At 39.9% G+C, this 19,863-nt stretch overlaps 1 protein-coding gene across 5 annotated transcripts in view; it reads left to right on the top strand.

Annotated features, from left to right (window-relative positions):
• Positions 1 to 4,700: 4,700 nt before the first annotated feature.
• PUM2 (pumilio RNA binding family member 2) overlaps positions 4,701 to 19,863 on the top strand; it is a gene marked incomplete at both ends in the record, with an annotated part of 43,371 nt that continues 28,208 nt past the window's right edge. For 3 of the 5 annotated variants that reach the window (XM_079550445.1, XM_079550444.1, XM_079550442.1), the window contains 9 exons: positions 4,713 to 4,763; positions 10,055 to 10,160; positions 10,442 to 10,629; positions 11,238 to 11,410; positions 14,830 to 15,100; positions 15,395 to 15,488; positions 16,995 to 17,120; positions 18,225 to 18,364; positions 19,634 to 19,772. In XM_079550445.1, the coding sequence (XP_079406571.1) occupies positions 4,713 to 4,763; positions 10,055 to 10,160; positions 10,442 to 10,629; positions 11,238 to 11,410; positions 14,830 to 15,100; positions 15,395 to 15,488; positions 16,995 to 17,120; positions 18,225 to 18,364; positions 19,634 to 19,772 (1,288 nt within the window). Of the gene's footprint in view, positions 4,764 to 10,054; positions 10,161 to 10,441; positions 10,630 to 11,237; positions 11,411 to 14,829; positions 15,101 to 15,394; positions 15,489 to 16,994; positions 17,121 to 18,224; positions 18,365 to 19,633; positions 19,773 to 19,863 lie in introns of all 5 variants that reach the window. The other 2 variants (XM_079550446.1, XM_079550443.1) reach the window with 2 other exon arrangements.

The following is a 19,863-nucleotide window of genomic DNA, read 5'->3' as shown; positions in this document are numbered from 1 at the left end:
TCGGAGCAGGCCTTGAGTACTTTCGTATATTTTTATTTCCTGCTTGTACAAGTCCAGGAAGTTCCTTTTTCCAACATGCATGGTTCCAGATTATAGACACTCCTGTTGACTAGAAGGACTACCAGGCAAGTGAATAACTGCGTATACACGTGCCATGTGTTACGGTCACCATACTCTTTTGTGACTTGCCTTTAGCAGATTGGAAAGTGCTTTTGTTGAATATTTCTACTTTGCAGTACCACAGAGTTGCTTGGGTTGGAAGGGACCTTTAAGATCACCCAGTTCCAACCCCTGCTGTGGGCTCATTGCCCCTCACCAGCTCAGGCTGCCCGAGGCCCCCCCAACCTGGCCTTGAGCTCCTCCAGAATGGGGCACCCACAGCTTCTCTGGGCAGCTGTGCCACCATCTCACCAACCTCTGAAAAAAAGATTCCTCCTAGTATTTCATCTCAGTCTCTCCTCTTTTGTGGACATCGCTCTTTGTCTTATCACTATTAGACCATGTAAAGAATTGCTCTCCCTCCTGTTGGTGAGCTTCCATCAGGTACAAGGTCTCAATGAGGTCTCCCCAGAACCTTCTCCAAACTGAACAAGCCAGCTCTCTCAACTTTGTAAGAGAGATGCTCCAGCCATATGTTCATCCTTGTGGCTCTCCTGGACCCACTCCAACAGCTCTGCATCCTTACTGTACAGGGGGTCCCAGGCATGGACACAGTTCTTCTGGTGAAGCTTCACAGAGGCAGAGCAGAGGGTCAGTGGGACAATCTCATCCCTCTCCCTGCTGCTACCTCCTCTGTTGGTGCAGCCCAGGGTACTGTTGGCATTATGGGATGGAGGCACACACTGCTGGCTTGCATCAAGATTTTAGTTGTCCAGAAAACACAAGTTCTCTGCAGGACTTCTCTCTATACATATACTTGGGATTGCTCCAATTCAGGTATGACACTTTGCACTTGGCCTTGTCAGACCTCCTTATGTTCACGTGGGCTTGCTTTGCAAGCCTGTCCAGGTCCCTCTGAATGATGTATTTTCCTTCTGTTGTAAAAATTTGTTTTTAAGGATGCTAATGCAGTGAAAATTTTTAAGGATGTGCTGGAAGAAAATAGTGTTCTTTTTAGATTTGAACTGTGGGATCACAATAAAACTTCAAAATTGGTTGTCTTAAGCATCTTCAGCATGTGTTGTTTACTTGGACTGCTTCTTTCAGCTGTCCTGTAATTCTTTTTGGAGCACTTAATTAGTCCTGCAGTTCAATATTGACGTTGATGTTGCTCAAAAAGTGTTACTGATTTTCAAGTAGATATTCATAGCACAGAAATATGAACTTCTATTGGGCAGCTTGGTAGTAAGTGAGCTTCTGGGTGTTCGGTGTCTCAGAGGTGTGGGAAGATGCATCCAGCCAAAGGTTGCTTTAAGCAAACGAGCACCACGTGTTCTTAAAATGCAGGTTGTCATTAACTTATATGCAGTGTTCCCTTACTGACTGCATTGGTTGTGTATTTGGCTGCTGCACAGCTTTTGGTATCCGGACACATGACTGGCTGGTCTCTGAATAAGGAAAGTAGGAAATTTGGCAAAATGTTCTGGATTAGAAAACTATGTACAGCTCTGAACTGCAGTATGTGATAATAAAGGCCATTAGATTTGCAGTTCAGGCTCCTTGCATCCTTTTCCCTTATTCTTCATTATAAACCTCTACTAGACTTGTCTAAAGTTTTCATTTCTAGTAAAATATATTTCTGTATTAATTTCAAGCCTACTACCCCTCTGAAATGTTGAATGAACTTTCTGTGTCTGTAGTCAAGTGTCTGCCCAAGATGACTGGGCTGTGCTGAACCCACCTGGAGGGCTGGCAGAACTGTGGCACGCTGTGTTTCAAAGGACAGCCATTGCTGTGTTCTTAAACTAGTTTAATTTGTTAGTAATGGGAAGGCCACCATAAGGATGTATTACACATGAGATGATAAAAGCTGCAGAAGAGCCACCACCTGAAGGAAGCTGCTGGAAAGGCGTTTTGCATTGAACTTATTGAGGAGGACACAGAAAGAGGCTGTAGCATTTGCAGAGCAGCTAGCGGCTTCTGTTTTTTTCAGTGCCAGCTTTGTCAGTCAGCCAGCAGACGTGTGTGCTGTGCCCCTGGCCTGCTGCTGTACCTGCAGCTGCACAGTGCCGCCCTCGCTTTGTCGTGGTGTTCGGGTGTTTGCTTGGGAAGGGAGAGGTGATCTTCGCTTGCATTAGCTTGAAAAATGCAGAGGTGTTTACTGGCAGCAGGAGTGTGGGCTGTTGGAGCAGGTACCTCTCCCTACACGGAGATTCAGGTGCCTGGATTCCAGAAGTGGCAATTACTTAAAGCAGGAGCTCTCTTGACCTTTTTACCTCTAGCATCAGCTCGGCTTACTGCTTGAAGCTTGTGGCTTTCAGGTCTGAGGGCTGTCTGGTGGATGCAGAGCAAGGCAGCAGAGGACCAGCAGAATGAGATACCTGCTCTGGGAGTCCTGATACAGAGTAAAGAAAAACTTTTGTATAGGTGTTTAGATGTAAAATATGTTGTACATGGAAGATAAAGGGAGTATTAAGTCTGTATTCCAAAAAAACAACACTGCTATTTTTGGTCTCTGTCAGAACCTCATGCTTAATACTGTGATGAATAATGGACTAGTGTGTGCTGGTATGTTGTATCGAGTTTCTGTGGCAGGGGAAAGGGAGCTGTTGAAGAGTATCCCTGAACTTTTCCCCCTTTCACGATGTAGCCTTGTGACAGCAGCACGTGAGAGCTGATATTCCTCCCAATGCGTGTGTTTGTGCATTACTGGAAATAGCACAGAGTCATTGAAGGGTTTGGGTTGGAAGGGACCTTTAAGATCATGTCGTTCCAGCCCTCTGCTGTAGGCATGGACACCTCCTGCTAGACCAGGTTGCTTGAAGCTCCATCCAGCCTGGCCTTGAAAATGGAACCATAGTAGGAAGTGCTTATTTGCTTTCAGCTTCTGAAAACGAAGATTACATCTAGCAGCTGATTCCAAAAGCAAGTAGCTGGCAGATGGACAGAGAGTAATGTTCAGAGTGATGGTGGGGAACAGGGCTGCCTGTGTAGTGGAGCATCGTGCTGGGATGTTGGCACCACAGGTATTTGCTTCTGTTGTAGGGATCAGAGTAAAGCCGAGGAAAGTAAGGCTTCTGCAGCTAGTAGTGCTGCCTGTATTTTCTTCAGGCTGTAAGCTCATCTGTGAAGCCTGTATTCATGATCCAGGAGAGTGTTTTGTGGGCTGCTCTGTTTGTTGGGAGACGAAATGGAGACCCTCTTTGCTGCAGCTGTAGGACTCTTATGTTTTTTGCTGCTGGTAGCAGTAGATAACACTAACTTACATTTCATGCTTGCAAGAAAGGAGAGAGTGAGCAAAATGAAAGTTCAGCGTACTGAAATGTATTTATAAGAAAGAAGACTTCCAATTTCTTGAAATTGACTTAAAAGTTGGGAGGAGAAGAGTTAGCTGTGCCATTTCCCTGCTTCCTGGATTGTCTTTTTGTGGAGATTTGGCAGTGTGCGTGCACATTTTTGAGGTTTGTTGTGTGTTGGAAAAGTATTTGCTATTGGGTCCTGTAAAACAAAAAAGACAACTTGGACAAATCCCAGATGTACTCCTGAATTGCAGTTGGAACTGCAGTGCCTGATGTTCTGGGGAGTTGGTCGTGGTGAGGTACTCGGGTCTGTCAGCTGTCCGTACAGTAATTCTCCTTTCAGAAACTGGAATGCCCAAATTCAGAAGTACTTCAACACTTCAATTTCCAGTTTTTCTTTCTAAAATGTTCTTCTGCAGGTAATTTTCCCGTGCTCTTGCACAAAAAATTGGATTAACCCCACTGAGCTAAATGAAGTAAGAGTGTGTTTCACATAGATTTCAACCTGATTTTTAATTCACGTGAAAAACGTGTTCAGCTTTATTAAAGATACGCAACAAGCTGATCGCAGTGTTCAAATGAATAAAATCAACCTTGGTTGACTTAAACAGCAGCATCTTGGAACAAAGGTTACGAGGCTGATTTTTTTTTCATAATTTGCTGCGAAACTAAATTTACTCTCATTGAAACTGTTTTGAATTGGCTTCGTACCCATCTTAATTATGCATGCCGTGGAAAAGCAGGATGCTTTTTGCAGCAACCCCTGCTTTTATAACGTAACTTCTGTATTCAAACAAATGTTTCCTGGCAGAAGGTGAGAGAAATGGTGATGCTGCAGTCAGTAGCTAAGTTGTGATAGCAGCCCAGTACTGCTATGGGGGGCTTTTGTGACTTGTCCAATGAGCTTTTCTTGGCCTGCTGCTACGTGTGCTCTGTAACACTGCGCCATCACTCGTCTGCTTCCTCAAGTGTATGTTCAGTTCTTGCATCTCACTTTTTTTGTATTGACTGACAATAGGACATAGGTCATTGCTTCCATGATGAGTGGCCTCTATCTGGATATACAAAGTAGATCATTTTTAATTTTTTTCATGGGATTTCTTGCTCATTACTGTATTAGAATGGTTCACTAACTTGGTAATTAACAAATGTGTCCATGCCCCAAACTCATGTTCGACCTAGATTCATTAGCAATTTTCTTTATGCTCTCAATTGTTAAAAATATGGGATATTACAAACTTCTGGAAAATATATTGAACTACGTAGCAGATCACTGTTTTGTTTTCCCTCCTACAGGTTCGATCTGTGGATGAGATGAATCATGAGTTTCAAGCTCTTGCCCTAGAATCTCGGGGAATGGGAGAGGTAATTACTGAGGACTGAAAATCCAGTTGGAGTTGTGAAAGTTTTGATGCAGTTTAAGAGTTGTAAATGATACCAAGCTGACTGAAGAGTTTCTTGTAAGAGCAAATCAATTTTTCAGGCCGCTGAGGATCTGAGTGTCTTGTGAGAACATGGGATGCTCGGTGACTGTGGTGTTACTGTAGTCTTGTCAGATGACTGATACTCTAGGGGAAGCAACCGTGTAATTTCGTTAAAATCTTGTGCAATTCTATGAAATGAGGCATGTTTTCATTGTCTAAACTAGTGAAACAGCTGCCACCCCTAACAAGCCAAGGATGCTAAGAACTGCTAAGGGTTTTGGCTCCGTGAAAGATATTGGCACAACTTAACAGAAATGTGGTAATTTATGATGCCTTTATTGGTAATTACTCCTTAAAATAACATTTTAACCAGGAGTAGAAGGACTGTTGTACAATTATAACGATGGGGAGGAGTTTTTTATTCATTCCCATTGTCAGTGTACTTCTGAAGATCTGGGCATCATAGACAGTGACTTTGGAGACTGTCTTTGAAAGACTTGAACTTTTAAAAGTAATCAACATCCGTTACTTGCCTTGGCAGCACATAATAATGAAATAAATTCACATTAAACAAAAATTTCAAATAATGATCTATTTCTTTTGCTGGATGTTAATAAAGTTTTTTGATAATGGAACTGCTGACAATATTTCTTCTTAATTTTTAAAAGGTAATTACAAGACTGCATGCTCAAGGGAAACTGTAACTCACTGACAGAAAACAAATGTGTTCTGGTTGCTCAACACTTGTTGGCTGACAAGTTGCTATTTGTGTTTGATCTTTTTTACTTAAATGAAGCATTTAACGAATTCTGCAGATCTGTGAAGACTTTTCTTTAAATAATTTAAATTTTTTTTCTTTTTGGAAGAGGAGTTCCATTGCAGTCATCTTGTATCAGGAATCTGATTGTCACTGTATTGTGACCCTGATGAGCCTGTTACACCTTTCAGTAACATCTTTCATAGAATCATAGAATGGCCCAGGTTGGAAGAGACCTCAAGGATCATGAAGCTCCAACCCCCTGCCACATGCAGGGCCACCAACCTCCCATTTAATACTAGACCAGGCTGCCCAGGGCCCCATCCAACCTGTCCTTGAGCACCTGCAGGGACGGGGCATCCACAACCTCTCTGGCAGCCTGTTCCAGCACCTCACCACTCATTAGTATAGAACTTCCCCCTGACATCCAACCTAACTCTTCTCTCTTTCAACTTAAAACCATTTCCCCTTGTCTTTCAAGTATCTTGATTTAGTTGCATGTTCAGATAGCTGCATTGACATTGTAATTTTTGTGTTACTTAGTGTTTCACTGCAGTGCTGCACTGCATGGAACCTGATGCAAACTGTTTTGACCTTCTTTTTGAATATATTAATAGCCTTCCAAAATACTAGAGAAAATACCCTCACACATACCCGTGTAAACTGAATTGGTAGTTGTGCATTCTTAACTGCTTCCATCTGCCTACTTCAGAAGGTTTGAAGGGATCATTTCAAATGATGTGCTTCTAGCTATTGGGAAATAGACTTCTTCCTCAATTTTTCTTCTCTGTTAATTTTTTTTTTTTTTCTGAACTGAAATTAATTTCTTGTCCATGTAATTCTTTTACCCTTCTTGGTCTGTTTTTTTCCCCCAGTGGGATTCAACATTTCTTGACGTCAAGAGGCTGTTAGGTCTTACTTCCCACATCATTGCTGAAATGAAGACTGCACATGAATCCTGATGCAAGTATTTTGGGAAGGATGCATACTGGAAATCTTTTTGTTAAAGTCTTTGTCTGAACTGAGCCTGCTGTGAGTCAGGAGCAGGACTGGGACTGCAGAACATGAGCCAGATGTGTTGTTCCACAGAGTCATCCTTGATCTCTTTCCATCTTGTAATTCTCTTGTAAAGAAGCAAACCAGAGCTCTGTTAGCAGAAGATCTGCTGTTCTGCAGGCATCTCTTTGAAAATATCACCTGCAGTTGTAGCTCTTAGATGGTTAAATGCAGATGCTGCTTCTGGCTCCAGCTTTCAACAACAGTCATGGTTCTCAAGGTCAGGGTGATATTCTGAAGACATACTGGCACGTGTTGCTATTTCGCTTCTTGAGGCATCTGCTGTTTCCTATTTCAGGGCTGGCTTTCAGGGCTCCAGGACCCTTTGTTTGACCTCATACAGCCATACGTAAAATTAATTTTATTTGGAATGTAAAATAATTTCATTTGGTAACATCTGTTCTTAGAATCATGGAATCACAAGGTTGGAAAGGACCTACAAGGTCATCTAGTCCAACCATTCTCCCATTACCATTGCTACCACACGCACCAAACCACATCTCGTAGCTCCTCATCCAGGTGCCTCTTGAGCACTGCCAGGGACGGCGACTCCACCACCTCCCTTGCAGCCATTCCAGTGCCTGACCACTCTCTGAGAGAAAAAGTCCTTCCTTATGTCTAAACCTCCTCTGATACAACTTGCAGCCATTTCCTTGGGTCCTGTTTGTTGCCTGGAAGAGGCCAAACCCCTCCTCATCACAACCTCCCTTCAGGAAATGGTACAAGTGGGGAACAAATTGCATATTGGTTTTATTTTAGGGACAGAGTATCCATTTCTGGTCTCAAAACTTCATTTGGAGAATTTGTATTGAGCTACGTAGTAATAACTTCTGATCTTGGGGAAAAAAAGTTGTTAAGACCCCATAATTGAGACTGTGTAGTTACTTATTAGAGCTGGTTAAGAGTGACCTTTAACATAATTGGTTATTATCTGTGCATAGAAAAGAGCTTTGTTCATCCAGCAGAGACATGAAAGGGAGCAAGGCTCATACTGAAGAAGACACTTGAGCATACTGTTGGAAGAGCTTAGTAAGAAATACGGCACTCTTTCTTTTGAGTTAGAAATGGATGCATTTTTGTAAAGTGTCTTTTGAACTGCAGGTTACTAAATTAAATGTAGGAAGTGTTGAGCACAAGGCATGTTATCAGAGCAAGATGTTGTAGTTACTGTTGATTTTTTTCTTCTCTGTTGGAGAAGAACACAGTTCTTATGTTTGAAAAACACATTTTTTGAGTCTACAATGAGGTAATTGACAGCTGCCACAGCTGCTTCTTTATATGGCAATCCAATAGCTAAAAAATCCCTTTGAATGGACATAGTATGTCAACCCATCAACACTCTCTCTCTAAAAAAACAAACAAACAAAAGCCTAAAAATCCAGGTCATTCCTCCACGGGAAGGCACAGATTATAATCTTCAAGAATGTCAGTTTCTGTAGATAGTTGAGGGACTTTTTGTTACGTAAAATTTAATCAAAAATGTCTCCATGAATCTGTTCAGCTTTCACTGTAGCCTCCTGAGATATAGGTGATGCATTATGTTTATTTGGAAGCTTTACTGTCAACCAGAAAACATAAGGCAACAAGAAGTTGAATGCATATGTTTGGAAGTTAAAAGCATTCAATTTAGAACAGAGAAAAACACGTACATAACAGAAAAGAAAGTACACAACCTTTTGCCTGTGGTCACTATTGTGTCTTTTTATCAGTGAACAATTTCTTCCTGTGATAGGAACTCTGAAAATGAATTTTGAAATCAGAATTGCAGTGTGTCCTACTTCCGTCTGCTTATTGCTTTCCACTGCTTCATCTGAACATCTGTCTGATAGTGGAATTAAGAAAAAAAATATATATATATATATATGTAAACTCTAATTGAAGGTAAGCATACTGGAAGCTACATGATGTTTTTATGAGACCCAAGGTATTTTTGTTCTGACCTTCACTTCCGTGTTTCTCATCTCTCTCACCTCAGCTGGAAGTACCCTTGAACTTCTGATGGACTGTGCTTAATATGAGGTGTGGTTCTGTTTCCCTATAAAAGGCTCTGCAGATAACAGAAAATGCTTTTGTCTACCTCTGTACGACAAAGTGAAAAGGTAGTACTACTGCAGAATTGGTACTACGCAGAGCTGAGAAATATTAATAGATTTTCTCAGTTTATCTGTAATATATCATCTGTTGAACTGTAGTTTTAAGATTCCATGAATCTTCTTCGAAATCCTCTGATGGCAGACTTCACACAGTTCTTAAATCTGTGGTAAACTCAATATTCTGGTGCTCCCAGGGCATGTTTGTTTGACAGCTGCTGGTGGTTCTCCCAGGTACTGAGAAAAAGCACCTGTGTCATTGCTGCAGTACTGCAAGCATAGAACTCTTCCATAGGTGACTTTGTGAAGTATTGACTGTTGATCTTCCATCCACCAGTTCTTCGGTGTTACTGAATTCTTCATGTAAGGAACACAGGGATTTCAGTATCTAGTTTAGCTAAACATTTTTCTGGGGATCATTCTTGTAAACTAGGAGACATCAATCAGCAATCCCTGCATTGTTCGAGAGGAGCTTCCTTCACCTCTCTTGGTTTTGTGGCCTGCTGATGGCAGTCTTACCCTCTTCTTTAAGCACTTTTTACAAAATCTCTCAAAGCTACACTAATAAAAACCTAGAAAAAAAAATCTTGTTCGTAGCTTCATCAGGGCTCGTATTAAGCAGCTGTGATGTTGAATGATTTTTATCTGTCAGTTAAATAACGGGAGAGATTCTTGTTTGTGTGGTACTTCTATAGTTTTGCACTGTCTTCTGGTCTTGAAATTATTATCAAGATGATATTATATCTTGAAAGAAATTATTCTGTTACTGATTTGACCTGCAACTTTGCTTAGTAATGAATAGTAATAGTGATGAATAGAATCATACAGCTATATTAAATGACTGGCACTTGAAACTTCAGATTTGATGGTCACCAGTTTATGATCAGGAGATCCATGTGATCTAAAGGAGCTGACTTGTCACAGTGCAGGTCAGTTGCTTGTTGAAATCTGGAACATAACTCCTTTCTTTCTGTCTCTCACAGTGGTGCTGGTTAAAGGCCCAGCTTCTGAGCCAAAATGAGGAGACCATGCAAAGTTCCAGGTTTCTGAGAGGATTGTTTGTTCAGCTTTTTATCATAACTGGTTATGTGTTCTATATCTCTTCCTTGTAACTTCAGGATCAGCCTTGTTGCAGTCATTGGAGCAAATTCTTAATGCATCATCAGCTTCAGTAACAACTTCAGGTGTTTTAATTATTCAGACTATGTGTGCTTTCTCATGTAAAGCTGACTTTGGTATCTCTAAAACAAATTGTCCATCATCTTAGTTGTGTTGTTAATTTTTGCCTATTCGTAATCATTTTATTAAAAAGACAATTTTCTCACACAGCTTTTACCTGCCAAAAAGTTTTGGGAACCTGATGATTCAGCAAAAGATGGACAAAAAGGGATATTCCTTGGTGATGAGTGGAGAGAGACTGCATGGGGAACTCCTCGTAAGTGATAAACAGATACGTACTGAAAAATTGATTACTTGGTATGTGTTATTTTAAAGTAAAGCAGTATACTGTTAGATATCCATGTAATGAATTTGGTTTTACTTTTGTTTTAATTGTGCATAGCCCTGGTGATTGTATGCTAATAACACCTTTGGAAAGTGGGATTTTGAATTAATTTATTTTTCAGCTTGTTTGATACCTCACCTGTAATGAAATGCACAAATATTGCAAGTTGTATTCAGAAAGTACAATTGTGATATTTTTGTTTGTTTTAACAGACCATTCTATGTCCCAGCCTATTATGGTACAGAGAAAGCCTGGACAGGGTTTTCATGGAAACAGTGAAGTAAATGCTGTATTGTCTCCGCGATCAGAAAGTGGTGGCCTTGGAGTGAGCATGGTAGAATATGTGTTAAGTTCCTCTCCAGCTGATAAATTGGATTCCCGGTTTAGGAAAGGAGCTTTTGTAAGTAACACAGCGTGTTCAGCCTATGTCTTAGTGATTTACAGGGTTATTTTTTCTATGTGGTTTGTCCAGTTTTTTTTTCCTCTTCTCTTTAGGAAGTGTGTATAGTTGCTATCTGCCTGTCTTCCTTGGTTGGAGGGGGCTAAGGAGGTCAGAGGGAAGTACTTTGGGTATCTTGACTAAACAGCTGCCTTAAAAACAGTGCTTTCCTAATGCCTTGAAGGAGAGGAGGGAGAAGGTCACAAATAATTGAAAATGCATAGTGTTCTTTTTTTCCCAGGTCTTCCTGTTCTGTGTTTCACTAAGGGGGTTTGATGTACTGGATGTTTTAACTGTATAAACTAAGTGTTATTGCTTCAACAGCACCGCTATAGTTAAGGTTGAGTTAGCTCTTCCATTATAAATCCTGGCATTCCTTTTCACATATTGGCAGTTTTTAATTGCATGTGGTCAAAACTTGGTGACCAAGTTACCCACCAGATGCAATTGTATTGAAAACAAACTGTTTGTATTGTTTACGTGCGCTGTAGTGCAGAATTAGGTCACCTTGTGGTGCTCCTGTTGTGTTCTGTTCAATATTCAGAATCAAACAGATTCTTTTTCCTCAGGGCACTAGAGATGCTGAAACAGATGGACCTGAGAAAGGAGATCAGAAAGGCAAGGCTTCTCCATTTGAGGAGGACAAAAACAGAGATCTTAAACAAGGAGATGATGAGGATGTTACTAAAATAAATGGCAGAGGTTTGCCAAATGGAATGGATGCCGATTGCAAAGATTTTAAGTAAGCTTTTAACTGTTTCTCGAGAAGGCGAACATGTCTCTTTAGGCATTATTACAGTTCTGGTTTGTGTGTCAGCTTCAAACATTATCCAGCTGCAGATTGATTCTTGCTGCCTCACGTCCTTCCTTTCCCACTGTGCCACGTGTTTCTTGGGATGTCATTAGTGTGTGTGTCACTTCTCATGAGACAAATTCATTTTAATGAAGTATTTCTTCAAGCAAACGAGTACCTTCACAATGTGGTGAATTAAAGGGGGATGAAAGCTTTCACCCTTTTGATTACAAAGTCAATCCTTTTCTCTCTCTGCTTCCTTTTGATATTTCTAACTTTTGCACCTGACTGTTGTAGAGAGATAATCCTACGGAATTACAACGTGCCTTGTGATTTTGCTGGTCAGCACCTCAGCCTAACACAGTTATTTCTCCGCAAAAGTTTTTGTGGGAATTATGTACTTGGATGAGAGTTGGCAGAGCTAAGTGTCCCAGTTCACTGCATGGAGTGGTGTTACCGTTTAATTCTGTTCCTAGGGAAAAAAAAATGGAACAAACTCAAGGTTTTTGAATGATACGTTCCTTTATGATAGCACAGCCAGCCTGCTTTTCTAATAATGCTAAAATGCATTTCAAATTGGATGTTTTTAAAGGACTGATCTTTGTTTTTAGGTGACTAGTGCATTTATAATTGTCACAGAGAAGAATTAGCGGGATTAGAAAACTAGAGTACTGCTCATTAATTCGTATTAATGTGATGAACGTGACCTAATAGTTGTGCTTTCATTAGTTTATAATTAAGCATGTATATTAAAATGCATGTTTGAATCTCGTATTTAAGTATTTTCTACCCCTTAAAAATGTAATTACCTAAGGCTAAGGAAGGATTCTTCAGACCTATTTTTCAGGATCTGTTACTGAGAATAATATAATAGCACACATATTAGAGAGATCAAACTAATTACCTCCTTTCGGATGCATTCTGCAATATGTGAAATAAATGAAGTTACTTTCTATTTTATATATACATGTATTTTTTTTTTGTCCTGCTTTCGCCAGGATCTATTTCAGTTTTGAAATAACAGTTTGCAAATCATAGAATCATAAACTCATAGAATGGCCTAGGTTGAAAAGGACCTCAGAGATCATCTGTTTTCAACCCCCCTGCTGTGGGCAGGGTCGCCGACCCCTAGACCAGGCTGCCCAGTACAGAAGTACCTTTTGTATTATTTAAAGTAGGAGATGATTAAAAACTAGAGCAAAGAAGCATCCAAAGCCAGAAAACCTCTCAAAAAATAAGGCCATCTAATTGAAATGGCCCATAGGAAGTGATGCTATAAGGCTCTCAAACAGAGGTTTATAATTGAAGTATTGACACAACTTTAACTATAGCAACAGAACAGTACTGATGTAAGGAGCATCCTTTACTAAGTAAACATACGTAGTAAAACAAAACTTTGTCCTGTGCTCCTCCTTGTATTTTTATTGTACTTAGGACATTTTTTGAACTAAAATATGTACTGAAATAACTGCTTCTTTTCTTTTTGTTCTTTGCTTTGTTGATACTGTACGTCACTTGGGAAGAATAAGGAATGTTAAACAGCTTCAAACTCGGTTTTATTCATTGAGCTAAATATAGTTGCAAGCTAGGATACGTAGATGTACAGTACCTTATAGATAGATGATTGTTGTAGGTTGTTCCTTACATTCAAAAAGTGCCCAATGTAACTGTGCTTTCACCTGAAGGATTTTGTCCTAAGAAAAAGACCATAAAGTATTGCTGACTGAACTTACTAAGTGATTTCTAGCTGTGCAGTCTGCAGGATTGATACTAGCAAACATTTAAATTCTAGCAGGTTTCTTTGCCTTGGTGAGTAAGAGGGGATAGCTTTGGAGCCCTGAAGAGGAAGGAGAGCAGGTACTACAGAGGCTGTGCCTCTATCCTAGAATTAGTCTTCTGTCAGCATACTCTTGGAATAGATACAGGTTGATCCTGCAAGATTGATTTTTGTGGTTGTGAACCCCATCTTCACAAGTAAAGTGATCTTAAATGTAATTTGCGTTTTTCTTGAAGAACCATAAATACATGTAATTATAGTGCTCTGCCAAGACAACTAATGCTGTTAAGGGATTACAAATTTCCTCACAGAACTCACTCCCAGTATTTCATTTCAGACTTTTGTCAGAAAAAAAATGCTAGTCTAAATCGTATGGCATGACACACAGCATAGGATACAAGTCCAAATTAGGGTAGAGTCATAGAATCATAGAATATCCTGAGCTGGAAGACACCCACTAGGACCACCAAGACCAACTCCTGTCTCCAACAGGACCAAATGTGTGTCTAAGAGCATCATCCAGACCAAATACAGGAGTGGGAATCTTTTCAGAGTATCAATCAGTTGACATCTCATTGCAGGTGTTTGCATGCACTGAGAGATTCACCTGTAGTCAGTGGAGATGTAGTCAGTGCAGCCTGTGGAGATGTGAGAATGATAGTGACTGGTCAGTTGCTACTCTCTAAATTTCCATCCTCCTAACGACGTTTTAAGATGTGTGAACTTACAGTGCAAGTGTAGGTGGCTAAATATCAGCCACCAGCAGCTCTGTTCTTATGGAAAGACAAACCTCAAGGTTTTGGCATAGTATACAATTTCCAGGTGCATATCTCTGATGTATTGCCAAAAGAAATCAAACACTCCCATTTTACTCCATCCTGAAGATCTTCTTACAGACAACGGGCTGTGTTCATTCTTAAGGAACTTAAGATGGAACTGATGAGATTATATGAGGAACACTTTTTTCCATAATCAGTCATTGGTGTAGTCCATTAAATGACTCGTGTGGGGAAATTAAATGTGAGGGAGTTCTGAGTCTGCTTTACGTAGAGGTGGAAAATGCATTATTTGTTTTTGAGATGTGAAAGATACTTGCTATATTGTGTGTGTCTTTTCCTGTTGAAGTTTTATTGTTGCTTTCTCTCCTTTGGCATGAATACACAGCTGTGTCCTTTTGTTTCTTTTTCTAATTATTTCTTTTTGAGTTGTTTTTTAGTAATTCTGCCCCTCCCAAAATGCAATAACAAAGCCATCCCAAAAGTTACAGATTATTACAGTTTATTTCATTCCACCATCACTAGCTTCGGTGATTACTTTGTTTATTTTACAGTGATTTTAGAGAGCTGTATATTCTAAAGTTTAAAAATAAAAAATATGCTTTGAAGTGAAATGTGTCCTTTATCTTGAACCATCAGTGCATGCTGCTTAAAATCCCTCTACTCTCCTTTGTAACTTCTTTGTAACATCTCAGAGCTCAGAGATCTCTGTAGTCTATTGAAATACTGTACTCTAGAAATAGAAATACTGTACTCTATTGGTGAATAGTGTTATTTAAGACTGTAAGAGCCTGTCTTGAATTTCTTCTGAACAGTCGTACCCCTGGAAGTCGACAAGCCTCCCCAACAGAAGTAGCTGAACGCTTGGGCCCCAATCCCAGCACCACAGAAGGATTGGGTCCACTTCCCAATCCTACAGCCCACAAGCCCTTGGTAGAAGAATTTTCCAACCCAGAAAATCAGAATCTAGATGCCATGGAACAAGTTGGTCTTGATTCTCTACAATTTGATTATCCTGGCAATCAGGTACAGATGGACTCTTCGGGAGCTACTGTAGGACTTTTTGACTACAATTCTCAGCAGCAGGTTAGTATTGGATTTCAGAGCATGTCACATTGCTCCTTTAAGTGCTATTGTCTTCAGTAGTTGTTTAAACATATGTATTCTGTTTTATTAAATATCCATGAGATAGTCAGACGCAGATAAATGTACAGTTAATCTGGGAAGAATATTGGCATGTAATTTTCCAGTTAAGTAATTTCATAGGGTAGAAGCTTGGCTCAGAAATTCCTTTTGGTAAAGTAAATCCTAGCAAATTGTAGTCCTGACTCTTGAAAATGCTACTTTTTTCTTTTCTTTTCTGTTTCGTTTTCCTAATAGCTTTTCCAGAGGACTAATGCTCTGACTGTGCAGCAGTTGACAGCAGCCCAGCAGCAGCAGTACGCCCTGGCTGCGGCTCAGCAGCCTCACATAGGTGAGCTTTGGGTGAAGTGCAGCAGGGGCTGGTGGCAGACAGCTGTGTGTTGCTCTCCTAATTGTTTCACCTAATTTAAATAGATTCTAATTTAAATAGATATTGATCAGTTGGCTCATTTTGGTGGTGCCCTTGAAAATGGCTCAGAATGACTGGCCAGCTTTTAGAAAATGCTGTTTTGTGATTGGTTCTGTTTTGTGTTTTTATTCGCTTAGAACTGTTGCAAGCAAAGAAATAAAAGTTACTTTTGCTTATGTAGCATAATTAAGTTCTGATGGGATTACATGTTAAAAAAAAAGAGGCAGAAAAGGCTTTTCTCCTGAAAGCAATGGTAGAAACACTACATTTAAGTACTAAAAATTGCAAAAATGTGCACTTCTGTTGTGCTGTTTAATATTTTTCATACTCTAGTAAAAAAAAAAACAAAAACTATTTGTAGTAGAATTTTGAAGTAAAACTTTTAGTTCAGGTTGATGAACTCTTTCTTCTAATGGCATAGAAAAACTTCTTTGTTTTTAGAGTTACTCTGTAGGAAGAAATGTGGTTGTCTTTTTAAAATAACTCAGTGAATGAAGTCAATGCATCAAGTTCTTGCATGAGGCCTGCTGGCAGCTCACCAGCAGGCTGTGTGGCAGTTACCGCAGTATCAGTTTCACAGCCACTGTTACAAAGATGTGCTTTGGGGAGAGAGGAGTGGGCACCTCCATGGGTGCAATTCCTTGAGGATGGGAGCACATCCGGATGTGACACAGCGGTAGGACAGGTTTTAAAGCTTCTGCCCTTCCTGCTTCACCACAAGGTTGACAGAGGTGTATGCATTTGTGCACTAGCTGTGAGGGGATAAAGGGTTCTTGTGCAGAAGAGCAAAAAGGAGGGGAAGCTGCATCTCAGAGTGAAGTCTTTGTTCTCTTGTGGTACAGTGATAAAGTTTCCCTCATCAGCTCATTCACCTAGATGCCATCATGTCAGGCAGATCTGGACAGGGATTGGCAGTCTGTAAATAGCAGCTTTTCAGCATTATCTAGCTAACTTAATGCAGTCTTGGAGATGAACATGTCAGCTGGAGATGTTTGTGTGAGGCCACAAGCCTTGTCTCATGCCTTACTTTGACTTCTAAACTGCAAAGAAGCTCCTTTGTATAAAAGTGCTGACTGAGCAGTCCGCTGTATTCTTTGAAATGCAGCATCTTCTGGTACACATTTCAGCAGAAACTTAGCAGCAAGCTTCCTATTTGGAAGATTTCTGTGTAAGGGTGGGTAGGTATAAATGAGATCAATTTCTTCAAAGTTGTAGGTCAGCAGCACAAAGCTGTTCAGCTTTGTAAAGCAAGAAAGGACTGACAAGAAACAGAAGCATTGATTTTTATAATACTGCATCTGCTGTTAGAAAGTTCCAAACTATAAGCAGTACTGATTTTAATGGGTATGCTTTGTGGTTTGGTTGGTTTGAGTATGATAATGCTTTCCAAGTCTGTTAGCTATAATTAAACTCTGTTTATTATTGTAGCAGGTGTATTCTCAGCAGGCTTGGCTCCAGCTGCTTTTGTGCCAAACCCATACATTATCAGTGCTGCTCCTCCAGGTACTGACCCGTACACTGCAGCTGGATTAGCTGCAGCAGCCACCCTAGCAGGTAACTGAACACTTTCTTGTGTTTGTCTTGATAATTTCACTGAATGAAATTGGAAAAAATAAAAACAAAACCAAAAACAAGCTGAGATCCATCCTATATGTTGTTTGCAGATGTATTTCTAGGAAGGAGGGATTTGTAGAGAAACTGACGTTTACAGTTTATTTGTTGTGTTTATTTGATGCTTTTCACTTTATAAAAGGAATTCAGTTCTTGTCATATGTGCATCCTGAGCATTTATTTCCTCTGGACTGCTGCGTGCAACAATTAGGTTTCTCTGTTCTGAAAAAGCTTACTGTCAATAAGATTGTTAGAGACATTAGTAGAATCTTATTTTCAGAAGATGAGACAGCTGGCGTTTCCTTGCATGTTTTTACTTGGTGCATTAGCTTTCTAATTCCACATTTTCTCCTTCCCAGTGAGCATGAGAATAAAACGGGTCTCCAGTGTGCTAACAAGGCCCAGACCACACATGAGCCCCAAGACCAGGAAAATCTCTTTTAAAGTTGATGCTGCTGAGAAGCACAGTGGAGTATTCAAGTCCTAGCTTAGTGCTCAAAATACTAGATCTCCAGTTAATGTTTTCACAGGGAAGGCAGTACAAAGAGTGTATTGTGTTTATTTTGATGGTGTGCAACACAACGATATAAAACTATCCTTCTGTGGGTTCTACTTATCAGTAGGTTAAAAGGTAAGTACAGGATCAAGCACTCTGAAGAGTGTTGTGCCTAGTTGGCCGGGAGGCAGAAGCAGTGTGTGAGCAAGTCTTAGTAAGGTGCTGCTGGAGGATGAATTTGGCTCTTTCAGTGATGTCCTCCTTCCAAGCATGGAAATTAATTCTGAGCATGCTTTGATTGAGCTTTGATCACCATGTTTTTCATTTTATCGCTTGAATCTCACAGGGTTATTTTTTCATAAGGAAAGTATGGCTTCGTATGAATCCTTTAAATTAACCCTTATATTAATGTATCATTTTGACTATCTGAATTTTCAAATACCAGTTTCTATTTTGACATTAGAAAACAGATCAATGAGGGATGCTGCAAACTGTAAACAATTATTTTAACTGGCTGCATTAGATGGAATAATCAAGTGTTCTGGTTTTAGGTCCTGCTGTGGTTCCGCCTCAGTATTATGGTGTTCCATGGGGGGTGTATCCAGCCAATTTATTTCAGCAGCAAGCTGCAGCAGCAAATACCACAGCAAATCAACAAGCAGCTTCCCAGGCACAACAGGGACAGCAGCCGGTACGTGCTTGTGTAGAGGAGACATCCTTTATAGCTTGCTTGTAGCATTTTGAGTCTATAGAGATCAGGTTCCAGAAGACGTTACTTAATTCAAGTGTTGTTCTGCTGTATCAATATTAATATATCACTAATTAACTAAGTGCTTGGTTCTTTAGAATTTCTCAACTTCCTTACGTTGCCGATTATTGTAGTCCTGTTTGCTGCACTGTTGTGATTTTACCTGTCTAGGTAATTCTGTGTGTGGTTGCTCACATTTTAAAATAAAATTTGAAACTAGTGTAGGAAACTGACGTGATTGCAGGAAAAGAGATGGAGTGGTTATTTTTGTTACAGCATCACTCTGTCATGTTATTTTTGCCTTGGTAATCATGACTAAGCAGTTGCTGCTAGAATTTATTGCAATTTTCTTTAAATGAGTTTTAAATATATTTCTCACTTTTCTACTGTTAGTCTACATGCAGTTTTGAAGCTTTGTGAGGCACTTGTACAAACAAGTGGTGTTCCTGCCCACAAATGAAAACCATGGATGTATTATGATATTATGCTTGATAGATGCTTGATAGATGCTTGAATGACCATTATCACTAGCAATGGAATTAACTTCAGTACTGTTATTAGGAATTTGATATCTAAGTGACTTTGAGTTACCACGAAGAAGTGATCACTGTTATACTATCCAGGTGGAGCTGTCTTCCTGCTGATCATGGTCATAGTTTAATGTGTATTGTCTCTCCAGTGGCCTTCTGCCTTCTCTGTAAAATTAATACCCACTTGGAATAAATCTCACATAATGTATTGTGTGGGATATATTGTAAATAGTTTTCTCTTATTTTGGATGTGGAAAGGGCTATTTAAGCCTAGAGGAACAAAGTAGTTGTAAGAACTTAGATTACTTCTCAGTTTGACTGATTATCAGTAGTGTAAACAAATAATAAATTATTTGTAAGGGAAGGACAGGTGTTCAGTTACTAGATAATCTGAATCATAAATGTTATCAGCTTTCCAGATTTTCTTCTTTCCTTTACCCATTGATACCATTGACAGAACATAAGTGAGATCAGAGCAGGGCACGTGCATTGTCATGACCATCAGCAGATTAGTTTACGTTTTTTATTCTTTGTATTTAAATATTCTTGAAACTGATAAGGTGGAGTATTCAAATAGGAAATAGCATCAGATATGCAAAGAAACTATCCAAAGCCTGTTGAAGCATGTAAAGGACTTGCTTTCTTGCCTCTGAAGTAAAGGGTATCACATGGTCTTTTTCAGGTTCTGCGTGCTGGAGCAACTCAGCGCCCACTTACTCCCAGTCAGGGTCAGCAAGGGCAGCAGGCAGAGTCACTTGCAGCAGCTGCAGCAGCAAATCCAGCTTTGGCTTTTGGTCAGGGTCTTGCTACAGGCATGCCAGGTATGTGTGTTTATCAACGAGTTGAGAAAATAGACCTGAAAGTTAAAATACTGGTGGTGTTAAATACCAGATTAACTATCAAAATCCTGCC

Source organism: Tetrao urogallus, assembly GCF_951394365.1.
Source record: "Tetrao urogallus genome assembly, chromosome: 2".
In the NCBI taxonomy this organism is placed as follows: Eukaryota; Metazoa; Chordata; class Aves; order Galliformes; family Phasianidae; genus Tetrao; species Tetrao urogallus.
Note: the sequence above shows the minus strand (reverse complement) of the source record. Positions and strands in the feature narration are given on the sequence as shown.